The sequence below is a fragment of the Dasypus novemcinctus genome, chromosome 14 (genome assembly GCF_030445035.2).
Source record: "Dasypus novemcinctus isolate mDasNov1 chromosome 14, mDasNov1.1.hap2, whole genome shotgun sequence".
In the NCBI taxonomy this organism is placed as follows: Eukaryota; Metazoa; Chordata; class Mammalia; order Cingulata; family Dasypodidae; genus Dasypus; species Dasypus novemcinctus.
In genome coordinates this window covers 72,928,981-72,956,727 of record NC_080686.1, presented here as the reverse complement: position 1 = coordinate 72,956,727, position 27,747 = coordinate 72,928,981, and the positions used below count along the sequence as shown (strand labels likewise).

General features: G+C 35.3%; 1 protein-coding gene across 3 annotated transcripts; it reads right to left on the bottom strand.

Annotated features, from left to right (window-relative positions):
• Nucleotides 1-24,419, bottom strand: EBAG9 (estrogen receptor binding site associated antigen 9). Of its 3 annotated transcripts, none has more exons than XM_004457524.5 (7): nucleotides 24,100-24,419; nucleotides 15,951-16,048; nucleotides 12,954-13,032; nucleotides 12,031-12,189; nucleotides 9,757-9,864; nucleotides 7,303-7,394; nucleotides 1-4,609 (listed from the first exon to the last, which is right to left on the bottom strand). In XM_004457524.5, exons 2-7 carry the CDS (start codon nucleotides 16,031-16,033, stop codon nucleotides 4,489-4,491), a joined length of 642 nt encoding a protein of 213 aa, XP_004457581.1. In that variant the 5' UTR covers nucleotides 16,034-16,048; nucleotides 24,100-24,419; the 3' UTR covers nucleotides 1-4,488. The 3 variants fall into 3 exon arrangements, with proteins under 3 accessions (XP_004457581.1, XP_004457580.2, XP_004457582.1); XM_004457523.4 differs by having other exon boundaries at nucleotides 23,563-24,112; XM_004457525.5 differs by lacking the exon at nucleotides 24,100-24,419 and adding an exon at nucleotides 17,806-17,913.
• Nucleotides 24,420-27,747: the final 3,328 nt, after the last annotated feature.

The window sequence follows — 27,747 nt, the reverse complement described above, 5'->3', positions numbered from 1 at the left end:
TACTTTTAAAATTTATTTTGGAAGCCAGTATATCTAATGATGTTGTAATTTTTCTCCATAAGACAGGTAAACACCGCTTTTACTCAGCAACAGTCAACAGATTTGAAAATACATTGCTATATAAGAAATGAAGTTAAAGGTAAAATATTTTAACAAATCAAACCAATTGTTGGTAGTAGTTAAAATCTTTTAATAATGGGCCAAAACTGGTCTAAGGATAAGAAACCATAATTGTTCTCAAAATACGACTGACTCAGGGTATGTACTTTGAATTTTCAATGCATGGAGATGATTTTGTTCCATGCCATTCATTCTCCCACCCAGATCCTAAAGACACGTTAATAACATAGGACCAGGAACACAATTTGTAGTAAGGAAGGTGTCTGGGTATAAAACATGGTGGTCTACACAGGTATGAAAACTATGACCTTGGCCTAATTAGACTTATGATCTAATTGGCTTAGTTTTTCAAATGTGCAAATATAAACCACACTTCAATTTGCCTTATTATGTGACACAAGTAAACAGGGAGTGTATAATTATATAGCATTGACATTCCACTACAGTTGGCATTTATATGAAAATAAAAGCCAAGTTACTTTCTGTCATATTTACTAAGTTCTTAGAAAACACAAACGGGTGTTACGTTTACTGTATTTTGTAATACCACCGTCCATCAAGTTCTAACTTTAAGACCTAGAGAAGTACTTCTAACTTTATGGTAGTTCATAATTTCATCACATTGAGAGGCCTCAGAGTCCACACAGAATACTGATTAACCACTAATAACCTACTCTCAAAGCTGCTATTTGCTTTTCCATTAATCAAGCACATACTTGCCTGTCTAAGCCTTGGTTTCCTTATTTGAGAGCATCATGGACATAATTAGCTAATATCTCTGACAGTGCTGAGCACATCATATATGTTGGTTCCCTTTCCTCACTAAATTGGCAGTTGAACTTAAAAGGTACAGAGAACTTAATATTGCAAGATGTCAACTTCTCCCACTCTGCAGGGAAGAGGCTGTCAATACAGGTGAGAAAAATACAGAGGAAGACAAGGCCTCATAACAACATTTGTTGAATGCTTATATATGTACCAGGCACTATAGTGTACATTTACATACAGTCTCAGTTAATTCTTAAAACCACAATTCCCATTTAAAAAACGTGCAAGCTTAATTTGTTTAAAAAATATTGCACCATCACTGCCCCACATGAGCAGCTCTCAAAGTTGACCTGATCAGATCAATTTATAAAGAAAGTGCCCCCACAAATAGCCAAGGAAGTCCTCTGAAAGGCAAGGATAAGATTATCATGGACTGCCCAGACTTTGAGTGAAAGTCTCTCTGCAAAAAACTCCCACTTGTGAATAATCAGTATCAGCAGCAGGAATGCAGTGGTAGAAACAAATCTGTTTGGGGTGGTGGGAAAGTGTCCTAGAATATGTGTCTTTCCAGACTTTGAAAGTTTGAGGCTTCTGATGAAATAAATTTTACCCATCTCTCAAAACTTACTCTGGTTACTGAGTATGCCCAATGGCCATGACTAAGGGACAGTAAAGATAAATGAAAAGAAGCAAAGTTAAAACAACTGAGTATAAAAGGAGTCCCTCTCTGCTGCTGTAACCTTGGAACAGCCTTGGTTACGACAAAGTGAGGGAAATTACACAAAACTACTCAAAAACAAAAACAAAAATACTGTAAATGGCAAAAACAAGTTTAAAAATTATTGGCTACAAAAGTATGTTCTGCATGGACTGAACATCTCTTTAGCTCTTCAATTCATGCAAGAAAGTAGAAGCCCCTGGCCTGAAACAATTGAGGGAGCCCCTACCCTAGGCCAGCTTGACTTCAGCCAGATCCATTTAGCTTATAACTGTTGTACTTGCTTAGAAATCTATGAAAGAAAGGTTTCCTTTGAACAAGAGGCCAAAAAGTGTGAAAATCAATGTAAAAGATTGTCCCAATTCTGAACTATGTAGGATCTAACAACATGTGTAAGTGAGCCATATCTGGCCCAGACTGTCCCTTTAGTAAAAACTAACTCCATTATTGACAATATTTAGGGTCTTTTTAAAAAGCATTGGCCATGGTTAGGCTTATATTATAATTTAAACTTGGAGAGTAGTGTTGGAAGCCCCATCCAGATGTCAGTTTCTATAGCTACCACCTCCTTCTCAACAACTGATCTTCTCTACCCAGGAATAATCGCTGACCTGGCCAGAAGTAAGTTCATGTCAAAACTGAGGAAATCAGATGCCTCTATGTCAGTTCTAAATGTCAATTCAATTAAATATGCTACCAAAATGAAGAGCTAAAATACGACTAGAGGATATCCCTAGAAAAAGCTTAATAAAAGAATGAATGGCTAGAACCACAAAATTTTTATGTAAAAAACACAAAGTAATTTTCACATGTCTTAGATTACTTGGCATTTCAATCATGAAATGCACAATTCATATAATGGATAGACAGTACTTCACTAATTCTACCTTTGCTCGCCTGTATTTCTTCTTTACTTCTACCAATAAGCTTCTAAAACTGACATAAGTTTATTGAAACAAAGAAAACAAAAAACAAATTTAGGAGCAACAGGGGCCAATTTGCTACTGAGAGGAATTCATCATATGTATATAACTCAATGACTTCTTTGGGGACTACAATATACTCAAGTTCACTTCAGGAACGTTAGTTTACAAAACAACAAAGGTCAAAAAAGTCCAAAATTACCTATTCTTTTTGTGAGAAGAATCTATTTCTTCTTATTAATCATAAAAACTATAACTTTTACACCAATCTTTATTTCTAAATAAAAAAAACAAAAGCAACAAAGAGCAAAAAACCTCCCATACATGAAAATCATGAGCAAACCAGATTTCCAATACTTGTCAACTATTGGGGAGATGTAAAATTAACATTACTAAACCAAGTTATCTTTTACAAACTCCAAATTTAGAGAAAATCATGTAGCCATTACCATAATAACTAAAAATAAACACAAATGATAAAAGATTAATAAAATGATTATTAAAAATTAGTCTAATTGGGAGTTTATTGGCAGAAATTCCATAACAAACATGATAACCAAAAATATGGTTTTACACTACAATAAGCAGCTTTTTACCAAAGTTAAATTTCAGATGATTCTATAATCACATACAGTGTCTGGAAGCTTAGACTGAAGACTTAAGAAGCTATCACTGTATAACTTATGATTTAATTTTGAAATATCTCTTTAATTCAAGTGTATTAGCAATGTTTGGCCTGTAAATTGTATATGATATTTTAACAATCCACAAAATGTTAATTTTGGGCAATAACTTTTAAGAAAGTAAAAATCGTTAAAACTTCTAAAGCCATAGAAAATCAGGCTGTATTCATTTTAGTTGTAGAGAAAAAGTCAATGGAATTTTCAACTATCAAGTCTACATTTTCCCTAATGAACACAGGATTTATTTAATTCTTGAAGATACTATTTTGGAGCCAGTTAACAACCAAAAATAAAAATATTATTATTCCTATATTGCTTTATAATTTAATAAATCAATAATGTTATCTAGCCAACAACACAGACAACCTTTATTATGTCAAATATAAAAAACTGATACTGAAATCACCTAAAAGCTTCGATGGCTTTCTGCATTTGTAAACTAATGACTTTTGGGGGGGAGAGGAAAAACTAAGATAATTAAAGAAACCATACATCTTAAAATCTACAATGAAAGGGAAAAAAACTACTAGACTCTAGTTTTAAACAACTACATGTTATAATAATTTAAAACAAATTTATCATTTTAAGTGACCTGCCATATGTTTAGACATGCAATATAAGTTAAAAATATGTATAATAACATAGCAACACCACCTAAAAGAAAATAAAGATGTAAAAAATATTTATAATAAAATTATTGCATTTTTAATGTCGTTTTCTTGAACAAAAACCAAAATCATCAAATTGCTTAATGTTATACCAAACATAAACAATACCTTTACAAATTAGAGGAAATGTATGCAAACACTAGCTTCTGAAGCCCTATAGTTTGTCTGATTTAGATCAGGTAATCAAGGAAGCAAAAGGATATTTAAAATGATTTATTTTATCATTATGCACAATGAAGGAAAGCATAATAGTAGAGTCTTTTTCCACCATAAAATTATTTACACCCATTTATTTAGCTAGAAACTAGCTTGAAGAGGTACTGGTATATTCCATTTGAAATTATTTCTCTACAGCAATCAACTGTCTCATATTTGGAGCATGTTGAATTAAATATTGTCCCATAAGTCTTTTTTTGTTTTTTTAAGTTTCAACCATTAAGAGTTCAAAGTACTTTGGGAGAATCCTCGTGTCCTGGATGGCCTGATGAACATATTAAAATCAAGCAGCACATCTGTATTCTGAAAATACTCTCAAATCCATACAAATGATGCTTAGTTGTGGAGCTCAGAAATCTCCTACTGGCACTATGACATATAAAGATCATTTGTTATGAAAGTTTCACACCAATTTTGTTTTGTTCTTTCTTCATTAACCGCTGTGCTTCCTTCTCCATTTTCTTCCGTTGTTGTTCTGCTGCTCTCTTTTCTCTGTCTGCTATTTTCTGCTGCCTGGAATTCGAAAAGAAACATCTTCATATTTTTACTTTCAGAAAATTCCACACAGGTAAAACAGCAAATACATTCCAGAAGGAAATAACAATGTCACTTTACTATTATCAAATAAAAGCTTGAAAAATCTTGAGTCTTCTCACTGTTTTTAAAATTTCAAAATTTCTCAGACTTCTGTTGTTGTTTTAATAATAGTTATAAACAGTCAACTAAAGGATGTTAAGAACACAAGGGTGCAGAACACACTGCAAAAAGAAAATGGAAACTTAAGACACTCCTGCCAACCTATTCTGATTAACATTTAACCAGCTCTACTATTAAAGGTGCAGAATAGTAGGTATTTACTAATTACACATTATAAAATACATATATTCTCCTTGGCCCCTCCACAACTTCACTGGCCCAGAATCATTAAACTTATCTTTATTGATTTATATGGGGATAGGAATAAGGTGATTAAACAGAAGGAGTGGGAACAGAAGTTTGTCCTGGAGCTGAAAAGTTGGGGTATGAGAAAATAAGTGAAGGATGATGCAAAGGTAAGGAAGGAAACGGTAGGTCACAGTTGGGATAGGCAATCCTAGGTTACAAGCAGAAAAATCCAGCATGGATTACCCATATATGGGATGGGTCAAAGTTGACTATAATGAGTGATATGTATAACCAGTTTTCAATCACACTTATAAATGGGAGTTGGCAGAGTTATGGATGAACAAAATTCAAGGAAGTGGAGGTATCTTTAAGGCAACACTTTTACCTTCACCATCAAATAACTAAGTTTTTAAATAATAACAAGAATCTACTTTTCACTAATTCTGCCCACTTTCAAGCAAAACTGATAATGCACTAAAAAAAGTCAAAACACCAAGGAAAAAAGGAAGACAGGAAAAGAATTATAAAGGGCTGGACAGGCTATAAATAAGCAGGATAATCAATCTTTGACCTGGTTCCTAGTTGAAATTTAAAAATCAATAACCAATGTTCTTAACAAGAAGCAATTTAGAAATCATTACAGACAAAATATATTTTAGTTGTCCTGATTCATGCCTGAGATTACTAAGGTACCAGATCTTTTTCCATAATGAACTGATCATAGCACCAGTAGTATTTTAAGGTGGCAGTGAGAAATGGGCTCACAGTTAGAGGGTATGGAGTATGAACACACTCCTTGAAATCTTAAGTGTTCCTCTGGAGCAGAAATGATGTATGAAAGTGTCCATGGCCTTCTGACACCACTTAGACAACTTGCACCATGAAGCATTACTATTACTAATAGGCTCCTCCCCGCAAACCAGCTTATAATGTAAAACAGTAAGATTTTTTGTTGCTGTTTTGTTTTGTTTAGGGAGGAAGAGTATGGAGTAGAAAAGAGAAGCTTGCAGTGAATGTTGATAGATTTATGAATTCATGGCATAAATTCCACTGTGCTGTCATTAAGATTACTGGATTCAAAATGAATAGCCCCTTCCTTTATCCTTATGGTTAATAATACTAATCATCACTAGAATCCCTAAAATGTTCAAAAATACTCAGCTAGACAGGAATTAGATATTTTAAAACTCCCACAACTTTTCTAATTGAGTTTTTAAATGTGACTTCAACTCTTTAAAAAAAAAAAAAGCATGCTGAAAACAGGAAGAGACCAAAAAAAGTCCAACTAAGAGAATTTTAACTGCACCCTCTGCTGGATGTTCAAGTTAACTCTAATTGTAATTACTAAGCCAAGAAAAGTAAATACAAAAATAAAATATTTTTCTGTTAAGATAATCAGATAAAGGTAATTCGTTTTCTGTCATTATTAACAAAATCTTTTAAAATAAAAAAAAATTGCGGTATTTACTGTCATCTTTGAAAATGCATGAGTAAATTTAGAATACATGAGTTTTCATCAGTGATGATAGTCATAAACTCTTCCAAGATACACTTTTTTACTCTTTGATCTACTGCAGCAGTAATAAGAACTAAGTTTACTGCTCACAGAAACAAAAAAAGAACATAACCAACAAAAAGGAACTTTAAAACCAGCAAAAGAATATTTTCTTTTCTGTAGAACGGACAGTACCTTATCTACTGCAGAGTGTTTTCATGGACATCAACTGAGATGCATGCACAACTGCAGGGTGCTATTTAAGTTACCATTCACTCAAAGTACAGTGCTGGGCACTGTGCGGGGGAAACAAAAGAAGTTCTAATTCTGACCTCCAAGAGTATATAGTGGTGGCTCACATTTTATAGTAGGACATATCAAGAGATAGGTATATTTTATACAGAATAAAGTATAAGCATATACTGCAATATAATGTATATATAAGAAAGATCTCATTTGCCACTAATAAAATTATTATCCTTTTGTTTCTATAATGCTTTATTTATTTACTTATTTATTTAAGGAGGTACCAGGGATTGAACCCAGGACTTCATACATGGGAAGCAGGTACTCAACCTCTGAGCTACACCCACTCCCTTCTATAATACTTTAAATTCTTGGTTCTGTGAGTAAAGTTTTAATAATTTTATAAAAAGGCATATGTAGTCTGAAATACAAAGAAGTATCTCAAACTATGTAAGATTCAAATGAGGAAGAGTGAGGAAAAATAAAACATTTGACAGAGTAGGCTTTCTCGACCTTAAACTAAACAGGGAACAAATCTAGTTCCTCTACTCAGATTGTAATATAAATATCATTCAAATACCTCAGAACTTCTTCTGCTTGCCAGGCTGCATCCTCTTCTTCCTCCCATGCATTGGTATTTTCTTGCCAGGTATCTAAGTCACCTAATTCAGGCTATAATGAAAATAATGATAGTAAAGAGCCATCATTTCTCCATAGAGAAGACATGAAGAGTATCTTTTAAAACATAACTCAAAATCTGTTACTTCCCTGTTTACTACCTTCCTGTGGCTTCTCAACTTCCTTACCATGTCCTACACAAGGTCCCAATGATTTGGCCTCTGGTATGCCTGGGACTGAGGGGTTTCCTGTGACAGAGTTAAGTGCTAACAGCCCTAAGTCAAATCCAACTTTCTTCCTATTTTATGTTTTAAGAGATACTCCTTTTATATTAAATTTTCTTTTGTTTACTTCAGTTTAGAACATTTCTTCTTTCTGTTTCTCTCCTTTCTGTATAGGGTGTGAAGAAGGTCTTGAAGAGGGGAGAGAAAAGAGATTGAATGAACGCAGACTGAACTAGAGATGTTTGACTGGACTAATCTGGACAGATGAAATGGAAGAAGATGGTTTCTAAACTAGCAGTAATGTTCATATAAGCATAAGTAATTTATACGAGTGATTTTTCAGTGGTACCTACTGCCTGGGTCCTAGGCAAAATGAAAATTCAGGCAAAATTTATCTTTACTGGAGTACTTCTTAATCCTGCTTCCTTTTTCCTGTCCTACTTACCTGATACCATCAGTCTATCTACTACCCCCCATTACTCCCAGGCTTCACCTCTAAAATTTTACTTTTTTCTTCCAAAACAGTCAAAATGCTAATTCTGGGATGCTTAGATAGGTGTGGAAGTGATTATGTATGTAAAATAAATGGCACCCATCTATGTGTAGGTTTATTTTCTCTTTTGAGTACTTACACCTAAAAATGAAATAATACTGAGATTTCTCCCCCAGATCATAAATGCCTGCTAAAAAAATTCTTACAAGCAATATTTCCAATGATCTGTTGAATATATATTTCTAAAAAGAGAATACCTAAATTAAAGAAAAGGATGATATTTAAAGCTACTGCCAACAAAATATAAATGATCCCCTTGAAAAGTTATAGCAACTTATAGAAATAGTAAGGTCATTAAAAAAAAGTGATTATCTGATCCTTCAGTAGAAATGGACTTTCAAGTTGAAAAAATAAGTTATAAAAGATAAACTTCATAGATGTGCCTATATAAAAAGCACATCTGTCTATCAAAAATAGCAAAACCTGAGATGACGTTAACTATTGGAATTATGTGACAAAGACTTTAAAATAGCTATAATAAAATGCTCCAACAAGCAATAACAAATACTTTTGAAACTAATGGGGAGAAAAAAAGAAAGTCTCGGGGGAAAAAAGATGTATTAGAGTGGGAAAGACATACCATTAAATTGATGACATCTATTGACTGCCTTTTTTCATGTGAGTTGAAATTTTCTTGCCAAATAATTTTGGATTGTATCAAAGACATTTTGAATATTATGCTCTGAGACTCTGTTTTGCTCCCTATGGTATTACCAACAAGTAGCAAAGGGTATGGCTTTTTTAGGAACAGTTATTGATCAATGAATTAAAAAATCCATAACATGGGTCCCACAGGGAGAGGGATATCAGAAGCACCTGTGCAGTTCAAACAACTAAATAAGATAGTCTGAGAGATAGATGTGGTTGTTTAAACGTATGTCCATAAATTCTTTAATACTCCTTCCTTCAAAAAGTGGAGCTTAATTCCTCTCCCTTTGCATGTGGGCTGGTGTGCTTGTTAGCACAAGAGCATTTATTGTTATCTTATCCTTAGAAACAGGCCAGATTTTGTGATCAGCTTTTTTTTTTTTTTCAGATTTATTTTTTTATTTATTCTTCTCCCCTTCCCCACCCCGTTGTCTGCTCTCTGTGTCTATTCACTGTGTATTCTTCTGTGACACTTAATATCCTTATCGGCAGCACCGGGAATCTGTGTTTCTTTTTGATGCGTCATCTTATTGTGTCAGCCCTCCGTGTGTGTGGCACCATTCTTGGGCAGGCTGAACTTTCTTTCACGCTGGGCGGCTCTCCTTACGGGGCGCACTCCTTGTGCGTGGGGGTCCCCTATGCATGGGACACCCCTGCGTGACATGGCACTCCTTGAGCACATGAGCAGTGCACATGGGCCAGCTCCACACGGGTCAAGGAGGCCCAGGGTTTGAACCATGGACCTCTCATGTGGTAGGCAGATGCCCTATCCATTGGGCCAAGTCCGATTCCCTGTGATCAGCTTGGTATCTGATGTAATTTATAGTCTCATAAAAGGACAGGATTGTTAACACTTCAGAATAAAATTTTCCAAACTGCTATACATATTTCAAGGTCACAGAAATACAAATATTTTGACCAGTTAATTTAGACTTTTTCCTCTTATTTAAAACAAAACCCAGCCTTTGTCTAGCTACATTAACATACTTACAGATTGATGAATAAAAGGCATATCTTGTGTAGCTGCTAATCTACTAGAGAAACCTGTGCTTCCATCTGGAACGCCAAAATTTAATGGTTCTCTCTTCTTAATAACAATCTGAAAGATTAAAATAGAATTAAAAGGATATTTTACACATCACTATATAAAAATAGACAAGATACGTAAATGAACAAAGCATTTTGTTGGTTGATAATTACTTAAAATATGCTTTTTCTTTCTCCTTTTTAAATTTGCAATATAAAACTTTAAAAATAAATCCATAAAGAGTACCAAAAATTCCCAGGCAATTATTAAACAAATCAATAACATATTAAGAAAAACTGTAATTTCAATGTTTTTCCTTAAAAAAAAAAAAGACTCACCTTTTTTCCTTCTTCTCCCTATTTTCCGCAGACCCTCCAAACATTACTATACACTTTTAGTCATGACATTAAATAAGCATATGTATCACATCCTGCTAAAATTATAAGTATCCTAGGCATGTGGAAAGACTGCAAATGCCTTATCTCTTTCAGGCCAGTAATAACAATGATTTGATGCTTTATAGCTGAAGCAGTTTGATATTATTAATGAATTCCAAAAAGAAATATTGGATTATGTTTGTAAACTTTTCCTCTGGGCATATTAAAGTATATTGGATTCAGAGGTTTACTTGATTAAGTAATCAGATAAACCTCTTGTGCCAGTAAGGCACTTAGTCCCCACCACCCTTCAGTGGGTGGGGACTTGCAGATAAAAGGCATGGCAAAGGACAGAGTTGGAAGGCTTTTAATGTTAGAGTTTGAAGCCTTAAACTGGAGCCCCAGGAAACAGGCTCACAAAGAAACAGAGGAGCTGAGCCCAGAGGAACCCAGGAAGCCTGAACCCTCGCAGATGTCAGCAGCCATCTTGCTCCAACATGTGAAAATAGACTTTCGTGAGGGAAGTAACTTACGCTTTACAGCCTGGTATCTGTAAGCTCCTACCCCAAATAAATACTTTATAAAAACCAATCAATTTCTGGTATTTTGCATCAACACACCTTTGGTTGACTAATATAGTATCTAAAAGCATTTTCATATAAATTATTTTAATAAGGTACTACACTGTAATATACTAGGTTCCTTGTGAGAGCAGCAATACACCTCCAAAATACAAGGTATTCATCTAGGAAGTTAACTTAATGACTCATTGAAAAATACAGAACTTAAAATGCTTTTCAGCACTGATATATTTGGACAACTCAAAAAAGACAATTATGATTACAGAATGTAAATGTTATCAACCATGACAATATAAAAGTAAATGTACAGTTGAAACTAGATGGGAAATCAAAAAGGGTGAGCACCATATAAGAAAGTTAAAAGTATAAGAAATATTTCCTACATTTGCCTGAACAAGAAATGGAGACGTTTTTAAAATTATTATAGCAGAATAAGTGTTGAGCTACATTGGAATAATAACATTACAATATCTGAAGGACTGGGAAGAAGGAAAGGGTGACATGAAATAATTCCTCATTTACTATAATATGAAGTCAATGGACAACATCTGTTTGGTATCATGAAATAACAATGTAAGTATATTATATATAGATACAATGATAAAGACTAGACAAAGCCCAAACTGAAAAAGTTATGAGTGGCTTTTTCTGGGATCTAGAACTGGCTATAAAAAGTGATGAAGCAGAATGTTGCTTTTTGTTATAAGCCCTTCTATATTATAAGCCCTTCTACATATTTTCTTTCTTTTTAAAGTACATGTACTATTTTGACAAATAAAAAGGAAAATATCTAGCCATTGTGTTTTTTTCTAGCAATTCCTTACATCTTAAGTGATCTTTCATATTCAACTCAAAAGGGATTAAAGTGTGGATAATTAACACAAATCCACAATTACTCTAAGACCTCAAACCTATGCATCAGTTTTGATTCCAAACAATGGAAACTACTTATCAGATTGTAAAACACACTAAACTGAACTCTTTTTAATATTAGAACTTTATCTTATTCAGCTTAATCTCCATAAGAATCTGAGTCTAGGATCTGCCATGCAAGAGAATTTCAATAAATGCTTATATGAAATTTTAAGACTTGAGGGTACAAGTTACTACATCTTTGCCTACATCACTCGATGTATATAAAAAACCTTCTTTAACATGACAGCAAACAATAAATTGATAAACAGAAATAGGCTTTCAATAAATACTAATTATATTATCTAATTTTAATTTTACAAGTCTGAAAAGTGGGTAAAACTCCAAAAGCACAAATCTTTACATACTTTTTGAGTCTTTCTTATAGTTGGTGTCATGTCCTTAAAATAGTCGGGTTCCAACTGTTCCAAAGCATTTTGTTGTACTGCCACATTCCCATTCCCTCCTTCAATCTTTACACTTGTGGGTGCATCTTCATCCCAGGAAGTCCACTCTTCAACATCTGTCTAAATTTAATTGAGCAACACTGTCAGCCACAAGAGGGAAACCTAATTATCACATTAATTTTTTTAATGTGCTTTCTAAAATGGTGGTATTCAAACTTTTTTGACCCACAATAAGATATACATTTTATATTATATACCAAAACTAGATCAAAAGTTTAAAAAATACTTACTATGAGCTGGACATTTAGATACATTCTATTCTGTTCTATTTTATTCTATTCTAGCCATTAAAACAAAAACAAAAACAAACACTTCGAAAACTGAGTCTGATATTAGAACTACAGTCCACAGGAGGACCAGAACTTAAAACCTAAATCTAATCAAGGTGACTGATATCAACATAGGATATAAATAAGACAGAGTCTCAAATATAATATTAAAAATGTCCATGATATAATCCAAAATTATTCAGCATATAAAGAACCAAGGAAATCTCAACTTGTATGAAAAAAGGCAGTTAACGGATGCCAATCCTGAGATGACATAAATGTTGGAATTATGTGGCAAAGACTTCATAGTTAGTATTATAAAGTGCTCCAGTGAGCCATAACAAATACTCTTGAAACAAATGAAAAATAAAAGCAGCACACAAAAACTCAGGAAAATATGTAAGATAAAATGGAGAAACAAATGAAAATTTTAGGGTTGAAAAATATAAGATACTGATCCTGATTACCAAATTTATTTCATCACCCACTAACGAACTGCAATCCAGTTTTAAAAATACTGTTCTGGAAAACTTACTCAACCTTTTAAAAAATTACCTGCTTAGGAACCGATGAATAATCAACTGTCGTTGGCAAAGTTATTTGGTCTCCACTTAATTTCCGTCCTCTGCCAGATCTGAAACAAAACAATTTATTTCAAGAACTACCAAACCAAAAAAGGGGAAAAACAATATGGACTGTAATTTAAGGTTTTTGAGACAAGCTCTTTCTTAATTTTATAACTATTTCTTTTAATAATTACCAGTCACTCATTAAGAAATGATTAAAGAAAAGGCATGAATCGGTTTTTGTGAATGTTTTTAAAATCTCACGCAAGACAACATACCTACTTTTTGCCTTAGCACTCATAACTATGACAAACTCAGGAGGAATATAAAGCCAAAAGCAAATATGTAACATGCTTTCAAATCATGATCCTTGGAGTACTGTGGATTCTGTAGGTGACTCTCTGGGCCATAGATGCTATTTTAACCAAGGTGGCTTGGCTTTTACAAATTAGGTCTCTGGGTAAAATTAACTATTAAAAATTTTGAAAATCACTTGTGTTGAACTGAACTGTGACTGATAAATTTTAAGAATTAGTAGAGAAAAATACTGTGTTAGACAGAGTAGGTATTGTAACAGAGTAATTAAGAGCATCAGCCCTGAAGTCTGTGTAAACCACGGTTTTCAATTCCATCTTTACTAACTGAAAGTCTAGTCAGAATCGCCTAACTGCCCAGCCTCAATATCCTCATTTTATAAATGCAGCTATTCAATTCTCTTTTCATAGGGTTGTTGTAAAGACTTAATTAAATGACATTTTTAAAGTACCCAAGACAGGGACTAGAATATAACAAGACACTCAAAAAATGGTAGTTATTATAAATGATTAGTCACTTGCTTCATTTCAAATACTCTATAAAGCAGCTATTTAGAACCAACTGATAAAGTCAGCTATTTTTATTAGGAATCACACCTTATCTGTTTAAAGGATGAATAGAAAAGTAATATATCTATTCTTAAATTTCTGATATAAGCCTGTTATTTAAGAACATAAGATCTAGATTCTTTCTGACACCTAAGGTAAACTTACCCTAACAATGGGTCAGTTTTCTTTCAAACTGTATATACAACCAATCCTAAATATACTTATAAAAATACCCTCAAAATTTTCTAAATGAAATGAAATTTATGGTTCTAATAGTATTTATATTCACCATAATATAAATTTTAGAAAATACAGATGCAAAAAGAAAAATATCTATTATTCATCACCACTGTAAACACAATTGCTTCTTTTAACCTCTTGCCTTCTAGCAATTAAAACCTATTCTTACCCTACTTTGTGAATTTCTGGCCATCTCTTCTACCACGTTTATTCTTGTGTCAATTTGGCTAGGTTATGGTACCTAGCTGTTTGGTCAAACACGAGTTGAGAAGTTGCTGTGAAGGTAATCTGTAGATGTGGCTAACATATACAACCAGTTAACTTTAAATAAAGGACATCACTCTCAGTAAAGTGGCTAGGTCTCATCCAATCAGCTGAAGGCTTTGAGAGCAAAAACTGAATTTTCCTGGAGAAAAAGAAATTCTGCCTCAAGACTACAAGGTCAATTCCTGCCAAATTTCTAGCTTACTGACATGCCCTGTGGATTTCACACCCAAGTCAACTTCTGACTGAGTCTCCAGCCTAATGGCTTGCCCTACAGATTTCAAGCTTTTTTCTCTGGAGAACCCTGATTTGACAAGCCTCATTTCTCTGATAAGTTGAGCACTCAGGTCACTGTTTTTAATGTTCCCCAAATTCTGTCTTTTTCCTACCTAGGTGACTTTAACAGTCACATTACCTGAACTTTTTCTTTCTTGACCTCTCTACCACCAGTGATCATATATACCCTCTTTAATCCACTCATTCTCATTTCCTTACCCTGGAGCTTTTTTAAAAATCCCATCATACTACCTCTAATAAAAACATCAATGCCACTTAATCCTTGGAGTTCCAATGGCCATGAAATGGTTATCTAGCTAGAGATTATATTTCCCAGCTTCCTTTGCAGCTAGGTGGCCAAATGACCAAACTCTGGGCAGCAGGCTATAAACAGAATTATTGTGTGCGACTTTTAGACCATGTCCACTAAAAAGAGAGCTAACTGCACTCAATTTTCTTTTACTCAACCCTACCCTTAGTCTAGCAATAGGTTTTTCACAGAGCCTCTAAGCCAAAAGAAATATCCAGTTCCAATAATTAAGCAGTTAGACTCAAAGAATGTACTATTTATGTATGTCCTAAATGCTTAGTAACCATCTGAAAAAAAAACAATACACATAAATTGAAAGAAAAGGCAATATTTTATTTCATTCTCAAATAACCATGCTGGCTTTTTAATGGAATGTGTGTAGCTGTTGAGCACTGCACAGCTTCACAAATCTTGGAATCAAACTGGCTACTGCTGCCCACATTTCATATACCACATTAATTATGGTGTAGTTTTTGCTTTTAATTATAGCAACCTAGCTTGGCAGAGGTATAATATCATCAAAAGTAAACGAGAACTTAAACATTTAAGAATATCATCAATAGGAATGCTGCATGATCTATACTACCTTGAGCAATAGGTGCACACTGTTCATTTTGTTTGGGGTCTCTCAAAGTATTTTTCTACACATAAAAATAATATTCATATCATAGCATATAAAGTAGAACCTATGCCTAGTTTGACCTAACTACCTTAAATACTCTGATAATGAAGGCAATTATGTACATAAAAGCTTTGTGAGGATTATAATAATGAAGGTCAGTTTGCTTGTTTTTGAAACTCTATAGTATTAGGCAGGTTATTTTAATGAGAGGTATTAAGAATTTGAAATATCAATAGAAACTGAACCTCTACTTCAGATCTGAAGTAGAGAAAAAATATGAAGGGATGAATGAATAAAACTGCATTTGCAATATTTTGCTTAAATATAATCTGTCCTACTTTTTTGTAGTTATGGAAGAATCCAAAACCAGGAGGAAATGAACAGGCCAGTTTGAACATAAAATTTGTTTACCTGCATATTAATCTCTTTAGGAATGAGAATACTGTTGCTAGGCAGGTACAAACTTTAAATAACCGGAACTGAGTGATGGCCATGGTGGGACTCAAAACCTGTGGAAAAGGCAGCAGAATAAATGCATTAAGTTCATTTCATAGGTCATACTCTTGTTCTGAAGTTACACTGAAAAGTCCTATTATGCACTGAGAAAGTCTGACTAATACAGTCTTACTTTTCTTTAGAAACTACAAATATAACATAGTTATATTTGTAATTTTTTAATGTAAAATTAAAATGTAAATCTTAACAATTCAAGAAATTAGGCTTTTAAAGGGTTTACAAGAGTTAAGAATATCAAACCTTTTCAAATTGTTCTCAGAGAGTGATTTTTTAAAAAATTTTTATCTAAATTATCGATTTAATACAAATTTATTATTAAAAAATAGTATGAAACAATATCCTTTTGAATTGGCAACTATATGAACATATTACTATATATAATATTTTTAAATGTTTTACATTTTTAGATACACATTATTATATCTGTCTTATACAGAAAGAAACTGAATTGAGAGGTCAAATAACTTGCCCAAAGTTATACAGCTAGTAAGTTGGAAGTAACTGTAAAGATCATCTCATCTAGTGGTTCACAAATCTGGGGATCCTTTAAAAAGTACTGATACATGGGCTTCATCCTTGTAAATCGAATCATATTCTCTGAAGGGCTTAGGCCCATTATACCTAATAAGCCAATAAAAGGGATTAAATAATACTAAAACAAAAAGGTAGCAGAAAAAAAAGGAGAAGGGGGAAAAAAGCCAGATGGGACAAATAGAAAACAAACAGCAAGATGATAGATGTAAACCTAACCATATCAATAATCAGATTAAAAGCAAATTGTCTAATACCTCTTAATTTAAAAGGCAGAGATGGTCAAATTAGATAAAAAAGCAAGATCAAACTATATGCTTCCTACAAGAAGGGAATTTTAACTATAAAGATGCAAATAGGTTAAAAGTAAACAAAAGGGGGGAGAAATTGCCATGCCAACAGTAATCAAAAGATAGCTGGAGTAATTATTTTAATATCAGACAGTAGATTTCAGAGAAAACAACATTACCAGGTAAGAAATTGATCATTTCATAATGATAGAGAAATAAGTTAATCAAAAGCATACAACAATCTGAAACATATATACCCTTAACAACTGAAAGTTTACCAATATAAAAAATTAAAGAGGTGGCATCACTAGATCACTAGAGAGTCTACAGATGTTAAAAGGACATTAAGGAAATATTACAAATAGTTCTATGCCTACAAATTTGACAAAAAGATAAAATGGACAAATTCCTTGAAAGAAGCAAATTACCAAAGCACTCCAAGAAGAAAGAGATAACCTGAAAAATCTCTTATCTATTAAATTAATTGAATTTGTAGGGTAAAAATTTCCCAGGCCCTGAAGCTTCACTGGTGAATTCTACCAAACATTTGAAGAAGAAATATTAATACTACACGAATTGCCAGAAAATTGAAAAGAGAATATTTTCTAATTTATTATTTGAGGCCAGCATTACTTATACCAAAATATTAGTAAATCCTTCATGAAACATAGTAAATTAATTCAAACAATACACAAAAGGGATAATATATCATGACCAAATGGGATATAGCCAAGGAATGCAGAGTTGGTTTAACATTCAAAAATTAATGTGATTCACTGTATTAACAAATTAAAAAAGATAAAACATCATATCAATAGAGACAGAAAAAGCACTAGACAAAATGTAACAACCATTCCTGATAAAAAAATAGAACTAGGAATAGAAGGGAACTTTCTTAACCTAATCAAGCACATCTATGAAGAACTTACATTAAAATCGGACTTAAGGGGAAAAATTAGATATTTTCTCCCTAAGATCAGGAACAAGGCACACGTGTGCTTTCACCACTTCTGTTCATTATTGTAGTGGAGGTTCTGGCGATCATAATCAGGCAAGAAATGGAAATAAAAGGTATCCAAATTAGAAAGGAAGACGAACACTGGGTTTCTATGCCTATGTAGAAAATTCAATGGAATGGAATCTACCCAAAAAGGCTACTAGAATAGGTGAGTTTAGCAAGGTTAAAAGGACACAACATCAATATACAAAAATCAATTGCATTTTTATATATTAGTAATAGTCAGAAATTCAACTTTAAAATTTACTAAAGAATCAAAAATATGAAAAACATAAGGACAAATCTGATAAAAGATGTGAAAGACTTATACACTAAAAACCACAAAACACTGCTGAGAGAAACTTTAAAAGACTTGAACTAAATTTAAAAAGCTGTTTACAGGGTGAGAAGATTCAGTATTGTTAAAATTAAACTGTAAATTCTCCCCAAATTGTGCTATAGATTCAATGCAATTCCGATTTAAATCCATTAGGCTTTTTTTTTTAATTGCAGAATGTGACAAGCTAATTCTAAAATTCATATGGGAAATGCAAAGGACCTATCATAGTCATAATATTAAAAAAGAGCAAAGTTGGAGGGCTAACATTAATTACCTTGATTTCAAGACTTATTATAAAGCTTTAGTAATCAAAGCAGTGCTGTAGTCAAGATTGACAAATAGATCAATGGAATAAAATGGAGAGTTCAGAAACAGACCAACATATATATATAGAGACAACTAAAATTTGATCCAAAGATGTAAAGGTGAATCAATGGAAAAACAATGGTCTTCAACAAATAATGCTGGAAAAACTGGATATACATATGCAAAGAAAAAGAACATCAATTCATATCCATGTTTCCACATAAACAAAAAAGTAATTCAAAATGAATCTTAGACCTAAATGTAAAAGCTATAACTACAAAACTTCTAGGAAAAAAAAAAAATAGGAGAAAATCCTTGTGAGTCAGTTAGGCAAAGGTTTTTTAGATGTAACACCAAAAGTCCAATCCATAAAAGAAAAATTTAAAAAGATAAATGATAAAGTGGACTTTATCAAAATTTAAAATGCCTGTGATTCAAAAGGTACTTTTAAGAGGAAAAAAAAGACAAGCCACAGCCTGGGGAAAAATCTTTGCAAAGCGCATATCTGATGAAGGACCTGTATCCAGAATATATAAGGACCTCTCAAAACTCAATAAAAAGAAAGCAACCCAATTTAAAAATGGGCAAAAGTATGTGAATAGTAGACACTTCACCAAAGAAGATATACAATGGCAAATAAGTACATGAAATAGTGATCAAAATTATTAATTATCAGGGAAAAGCAAACTAAAACCATAACAAGAGACTTATTATAATGGCTCAAATTAAAAAGAATGACTATATCAAGTATCAGTGAGGATATAGAACAAATGGAACTCCCATATGATACACTGGAAGGGGGAATGTAAAATGGTACAATCGCTTTGCAAAACACTTTGGCAGTTTCATACAAAGTGAAATAAATACCTACCATACTACTAGTCTTAGGAATTTACCCAAGATAAATGAAATCAGATACCTATATGAAGACTTGTACTCAACTTTTCATAGCAGCTTTATTTTAATAGCTCCAAACTGGAAACAATCTAAATGTACATCAACCAGTGAATGGATAAACAATTTGTGATACATATAATTAATTCTTACTAGTAATAAAAGTGAATAAACCACTAATGCAAGCAATAGCATGGGTTACTCTCAAAACAGTTATGCTGAGTGAAAGAAGTCAAACCCCCTCCCCCCCAAAAAAGAGTATATACTCTATGATTCCATTAAAAAAAACTCTGGAAAATGCAAACTAAACTTTATCATAGAAAGCAGATTAATGTTGCCTTCTGATGAGACATGGCAGGTTGGGCAGGATGGATTACAAAGAGGCATGAGGACACCTTCTGAGGCAATGGAATACTATCTTAACTGTGGTGAAGGTTTTGTGGATGTGTATACATTCATCAAAACTGATCAAATTGTATACCTTAAAGCTATGCTGTTTATTGTACATCAATTAGAACTCAAAAAAGCTGTTAAAAACTATGCTAATAAGACCTTTTTGAAAATTGTCACTTAAATTAGAAAAGTTTTCTGATTCTAGTCAGAATTTTTAAAGACATCATTAATGTTATAATTTTCTTATATTATTTGTCATTCTTTCTGGAGAGCCAACTTCCATCAAGAAACTAAGTCAATCCATAACAAGAAATACATTTCAGAATTTCTCTAGAAACAGAACACAGTAATAGCTAACTCTATATTAGGCATTCTTCTTAGTGCTTTACAAGTTATAACTCATTTAATGCTCACAACAACCCTATGAGTAAAGTACTATTTTGTTGCTATTTTAGATAGGAAAACCAAGGCATGAACCCATAAGTTACAGAACTAGAATATGAACCCAGGAAGTCTGATTCCAATGTCTGAGTCCTTAACGATCACACTCATATTACCTTTGTATGATTTAAAAAAGAGATGTTTCTATATAAAAGTAATCCTACAGGAATTGAGATCCAGTTAAAGCCCTGTAAGAATATGAATAAAAAATTCTCAAAAATGGTAAAAGAATTATTTTGCTAGCATTTTGAAGATGGTCATTATTCCCAAATTTTTCTATACATATTTCAGTCACCTGTACCATGTATGTGTTGCATATATTATCCTAAAAAAATCACTATTTAATTATAAAAGTTCCTAAAATGAGTTTTGCACAAGTTAAACTGGAATATTTTGAGGATCAATCATTGTTCCCATTCAGAGTCATAAAATAAATACAAAAGAAGGAAAATAAAATGTTAATCCATGAGAGATGGCCATTTTTCCACTGTTAAGGGGTGAAGTGGATCATACATTTAGTCAAGTCCCAAGAAATTATAGATACAATACATCCACACACTCATATACAGGAACAATGTTATTACTGATAATGAACTTCATGTTTTAGCTGTTCCTTGCCATTCTCAAAAGAGGAAAATTACTGAATAAGCATTTAGAATCATGATTCCTGTGTTGGAGCACACTGATAATAAATATCATCCAACATCTTAATTTTTTTTTTTTTAAGATTTATTTTTTCCCTGTTCCCACCCGTGATGCTGGGTTTTTGTTTTTGTTTTGCTGTGTCCATTCACTTTGTGATCTTCTGTATCTATTTCTTTTTTTGTCTTTTTATCTTTCTCCTCTAGGATTCAGAGGGATTCAATCCTGGGGACCTCTGATGTGGAGAGAGGTTTCCTGTCAATGGCACCACCTCAATTTCTGATCTCTGCTGTGCTTCACTTTGACTCTCCCCTTCATCTCTGTTATGTCATCATCTTGCTGCATGCCTCACTTGCACAGGCACTGGTTCACCGCGCGGGCACTGGCTCATCACGTGGGCACTGGCTCACCACGAAGGCATTCTTTCTCTTCTTTTTCACCAGGAGGTCCCAGGGACCTGGGTCCTCCCATATGGCAGGTGGAGGTCTTATCACTTGAGCCACATCCACTTCCCAACATCTCAATTTTTAAATGAGAAAACTAAGTACACTGAAATTAGCTGCACTGTTCAAAGTGAGGCAACAAACTTATGACAAAGTCACAACTAAAACTCAACATTCTCCCAGTCCACTAATAACAACTTAAGAAGCAATCATTGCAGTTGTTTTACACCAATATTTGGAGTAAACTGATTGCTTAAAATGAAAAGGAGAAATAGATAATTCAATGTAAATATAAATATAGATATAAATATAAGGCTTAAAATGTTCCTGGAAAAAAACACTACCCCTGTACTAATAACATGCTGTTTTAAAATGAATTTCATATGGATTAAAGCAGAGAGCACTGTTTTATTTTTAATGACCAGATTAAGAGTAATGGAGTCTTGAAAATACCATGTAATCATTTTCTCAATCAACAAAATATTACAAAGAGTGGGTTAAAATTTATATAGTTAAAAATGGTGGTCACCTTTGATTGGGTAGGGGGAGAGGAAGTACACAGGAACTCCAACTTACATCTTAATCTGGGTGGTGGTAACACCAATATACTTAACCGTTCATATACCTCCATATAAATGTTCAAAACAAAACACAAAAAGTAAGGAAAACATCTTTAACTCTATGGTATCTGATCCTAATTGTTCTCAAGAGCCACTATGGTGCCAGTACCTTCTAAAGGAGAACAAAACAAACATCTGGTCCCTCTCTATTTCTAGGGTTTGACTCTTAATGGTACAGAATTTCAAGTTTTCCTAGCAATATTCATGTATTTTTGTAATCTGGAGATTGTTTCTCTATCATAGTACACCTACTACGAAACAGACACTATTCTAGGTGCTAGGAAGCAGGACTGACCTAATACAGTGAGGTCCTGCTCAAATGCATTGTCATGTGCATGTATACACGCTACCTCCTTTGGAATGCATGGGACTAAGAAGGCACAATCCCCATCTGTGTTGCTCAGTTTGGTACTTCCAAGTCTTCACCAATGCCAGGAACATCGCAGGCACTCAAATATTTTTTGCTGAAGGGAAATTAACAGTCCTTGTGCACTTAGTAAGTGCAAGACACTGTTCTAGACAATATATGTTCTATCATCTCATTAGAATCCCAAGGACAACCAGAGGAGTTGGGTTTCTCCATTCCTATTTTACAGTTGAGCCTGACAGTGAGACTCACCTAGATTTTGAAAAGACTAACCCCACAGCCTAAGCCCTTGCACATCATATTCCACTACTGTTGGACTTGAACATAGGTGAGAAATGACCCTATATCATGCTTAGGTTATTGCTCATTTTATATAACTGCTTCAGTTCGATTTTTGAAATGCCCCCTAGATCAACAATTTGATAAGTATGTATCTTGGGCTACCTTGGATTCAAAGGTACCTTGTGTACTTTCTAGAACTGAGTAATGCTAATACAGACTAATCTTCAAAATTATAATTTCCCTAAAAACTACCTGGAAGATGCAACGACTTGAGATACAGCAGGAAAAGGTTCAAAACCATCAAGCAATTTTATCCTCAGACTTTTGGGAAAATGACATCTTTAGGAAAACAATAGGAGCAATAGCTCTACGTCAAATGAAAAAGATTCACCTACAATTAAACAAAACAATCCTGCATTTGAAATTGTGGGATCAAATGTGTCTTTCCTCTTTGTAATTTCCTAAACTGCTCGTGAGATCCTTTCAGAACAGTCTCACTATCACAAGCCGTTACCCGAGCCAAGCCAAATTCCAAGTTGGTACACAATAAGGTAAACAAATTATCAACTGCTGTACTTCGAGGGCTGTTTCTGATTTTTCAATACCCAATTTTGGAAAGTCATATGATCTCATACAGTACAATATATCATCAAATTAACTTTGTAACTCTCTGAAGGTGATTAAGGAATATCATAAAGCCACAAAAAAAAATTTTCCTGAACTCATTTAAATTGTGGAATCATTTAAATTAAGGAAGATTAGGGGAAACAGTAAGAGCCCGTGGTAAAATCAAACCTCTCTGGCAACTGAAAAGTCAGGCCCTCAAATTTTGACACCACTAGGTCTCTCACTAAAGTAGAGTAAGGTTTCCTGAAGGGCTAAAAAGGAAGAGTTTCTTAACTAAAATTCTTTAATTTCAAATTACCCATCTGAAAGAGGTTGAGGAGGAAAAAAATCATACCCACTGCTCAGATGAGAAAAACGACATATGCGTTTTCTGGTTACACAATCTGACGCCATGAGAACAGCGTGAGGAGAAACTCTCTAGCGGCAGGAGGGATGCCGGGTGGGCTGGGATTTGAATTTTGGAAAAATTTCCTTGGGGAGGTGTGGGGCCTTTAGAGGGAGGGCAGGAAGAACCGGCAAATTTGTCCGCTGGAGGCGCATCTAGGGACCGGGTTCTTCGGGCCGGTGCCCCCGCGGACCTGTCTCCCCACACGTGAGCGCAGCAGCCAGGGCTGTACGCCCAGGCCCCGTCCCAGTCGCAGTTCTCTCACCACTGAGGTCACCCTGACCCGGAAACAGAACCCCAGAGTGGCTGTCGGGCTTGAGGAGGCCAGACAGAGGGGCGAAAAGGAAGGTGGGAGGCGGGAAGTGCGGAGCCAGGAGAAGGGCTGAAGGGGTAAGGGCAGATGACATCTCCAAGGCCAGGGTGGGGGTCGGGAGGGGTGGGGGCCGGAAAGACCCTCGCGGGCGCGCGCGGGCCGCACACACTCACCTGCCCCTCCCCCTCCCCGCCCGCCGGGCAGAGGCTCCGAGCTGCCGCGGGCTGCGCGCGCACTCGAGGCGCGCGCGCGCGCGGTAGCGGTCGCTTCCTCGAGCTCGAGCTCGCGCTCCGCTTGTTCAATCCCAGCACCGTTCATTCAAAGCCGGGCGCGCGCTCCGTCGAAGCCGCCGTTGCCGCCGCGCAGCTGCCATGGCCTCCCCCTCCTTGGGAAACCCATCCCCGGCCCCTCCCCCTTCACCGCCTCCTTGAAGACGACTCTGGGCTGTCTCCAGACCCTACTTCCGCACCCCGCCATGGTCCTGTTTACCCAATAGGCGAGAGGCTGTGGCTTTGGCGTTAGGACTGGGAGCCAATGAGCGCTTGGGGCGGGGCGAACAGCAGCTGGCCCAGCCGGCCGCGCCGAGGCAAGGTGGCGGGTGGCTTTTGTGACTGTTGCAATCACTAGGTGCTTTTTCGTCGTGGAGCGCCTGGTCGCCTTCCGTTTCGCTCTACTTCCTATGCAGCATGCCTCCTCCCCAACCATGTCCCTTCCTTTCCACCCATAGAACCTCCTACCATATGGGACCAAAGGCGTTGAGATTGAAAAAACAGAGCGAGCCCCATCTGTCTCAGGATGATTTGCCTGTCGTTAGGCGAGATCCGAATCATTCCCCAACAACTGAGGGATGCGAAACTCTGAGTTTGGATTAAGATTTAGCCTCCAAGTAATTTTTAATTTAATTTCAAAAGTGATTCTTCATCGCGTCTCTGCATTTTCTCCTCGCCGGCAGGCTGGGCTAAGTCATTCGGTCATTCTCCCAAACTAAGTTGCGTTTCCTTGTTCCAATTATTTTTTTTCCTTCTTTTTCTTTTTTTAAACTCGTGTATGCTATTAACAGGGTCCTTTGCTATTATGGGTGATGGACCCTCAGTAAAAGTATCTGTTCTACTTTTGCAAAGTCACTGATAAAGAGAAGGATAATAGGAGTGTTTAGGATCAAAGGTTGAAAGCAGCTTAAGCATGTTGTTCCCAAACCAGCCTTTTTCTTATAACTGTTCCAGGATTACAACTACCTTTGCTCTCCTACCCTCACCTAGCACCCACCTACCCACTTAACTTTTTAGTACTCCACTCATCTTCTAAAAAGGTAAATCCCCCTCCAATCTGCCACACATTTTAGTAATTTAATTTATTACCCCCAAATCGGGGAGAAACAGGGTGTTTATGACTTATTTTGGAGTGGTTCTGTGTAAGTTTGGATACATTATTGACTTGCTAAACCTCAATTTCCTCGTCAGTAAAATGGCCACAATAGTGGTACCCAACGCTTGGAATAAATTTGCGAAGCTCTTAGCACAGAGCCTGGTACAGGGTATACCTTCATCAATAATAGCTATTACTGAGCCTGTAACTACTACTACTGAATTATCATTCCTAGTAACTACATCTCCCAACGTCCACTAAATCTCCTACAGTCCCTTAAACACCCTCTCCAGTCTTCATCTCTTTAATGCCTAAATTTCAATAATCTGCTAGCCAGTCTACGTCTTGTTAGCAACAAGTTTTCAAAATAATTTTCTTAGGAGCTTCTATATTTGCTTCAAATTATTTATTATACCCCTATGGTATTTTCTTCTTTTTACATTATTTCTCAATTTTCTTTATTAAATTTGCTATTTGAAAAAAAAAAAAACAAACAAAAAGTATTGATTTACTTTTCTAGAAAATAACTAGTTAGTGAATACTTGTTTCCCAACACATTAACAAAACAAAAATAGTAAAGAAAGTTAAAGATTGCAAACAAAATTTACTTTAAAAACACCTACAAAAGAATATTGTTAAATCATCTTTAGGTGCTGAGTAGTAACCCCACAATTGGAGATTATAGGTGCCAGTAATTTGGGATCTTGCTTGAAATTTGGGAGCACTTCTTGGTAATGTGCCATTTTAAGACCTGTCCCCTCCCCAAGGTTTGTGTGGCGGGGAGGGGCACCAAATGTCAAATTAAGGCATAGAACCTGGTACATGAAAGATTTCTGTCTAGATTGCCTCTTATCCTTGGGATTACTTCTGCCAAACCATTTTGCCCACTTTAAAGCTTTTGTTGTCTGCTTTCTGCCCTATCTCCAGCTTGATTTATTCATGTTATCAGTTTTCAACTCATCATTTAATCTCCTGGTTCAAAGCTTATATTGGCTTTGTTGTTCCTAGTTCTCCAGCTGGATCTGAGGACAGTCTTGTCAACTGACCTCCCATCCCTGCCCATGAGGTGAATGCAGACCTTGCAAACACAGTCCATTGCTTTCAAAATCCATGTCCCGTCCCCCCCCCAACACAGGTCCTTGGGTTTTTTCATCAAACACAAATTTAGACCTGCTGTTCTGACTTGGACTTTAATGGCTTTTTATTAATGAGCAGATGCTCACAGTTGAATACATATCATAAAGTCACACTAGTTTCTTGATCAAGCAAAACAAAGCCATTTACCATAGCAACCATAACTAGTTGGTCTATAACTGGGCATGAATTTTACACTGTTATAGGAAATGTTAGGGCTTTACATTAGCATAAAGTGCTGTTTCTGTAATATTTTAGAAGGCTGTCTTTATTGCATCATGCTGCCTTATTCATTTGTTTATTTAAATAATTTATTTAACACTTACTATGGGAACACTGTGTGCTAAACACATTAGAGAAGTCAAAGAACACATAGCCCTTAACCAAAAAGAATGCCTCTAATGAAATCAGCATGTCATGGGTAAACAGCATTTTATGAGGAACTTTCTAATTTTAGAATCATCATTATAACAGACTAGGGCATTAGGACCTGCAAGTAAGGTGGCAAGACATTTGTAGGTAGTCAGACTGCCTACAAATATTCAAATAGTCTTCTTTTGTACTGTTACAGGGTTTCTCTGCAGCCACTCTCTGATGAAGTGAAGTTAGGGGAAGAAATATTAATTTTCTTTTGCTAGAGACTGGACACTCCTCATTATCTGATGCCAGCATGAGGAAGCTAAAAAATGCCCACTGATAAGCATGGGAAAAGGGTGAGACCCTCTGTTTCTGACAGATCTCCCAAACCAAATACATAATGGATTTTGATCAAGGTTTAAGCACTTCTCTTTTGGAGAATACAGGTAATAACCTCAAAGATACAAGTCATTTTAAACCCTTTTCTTGTCCTGGTATTATCTCTGTCTCCTGCTGGAGGAAGAATTAATCCCCTATTCTCTTATTACTTTCTTTTTGCCACCTTCGGCTTCTGATGAATCTAGGAAGTGTATTAGTTAAGCCTAGAGACCCTTCTAAGTAACAGTGATATCTTAAAGAGCAGTAACCTAAACATTGCTCGCCTGTGTTCAAGTCCAACAGTAGTCATTTCAGAGCTTGTATGGAACATCACAGAGCTCCTTTTACCTGAATTATCCAGCCCCTTCTCACCAGGGAGTGACCTCTGTCCTTCTTTCCAAGGAGGCATTCCTACCCTAGGCAGCCCAAGAGGCAGACAGGGATGAAGAAAGGGCAAAGAAGTTCACAAAAGCCATCTTTAAAGGAAAATGTCCTAGAACATATCACAAGGTTACTTCTGGATTTATAACCCAATCCCCAGAGCTTGGTCACCCCTCCCTGCAAGGGAGGCTGGGAAATAGTCTTTG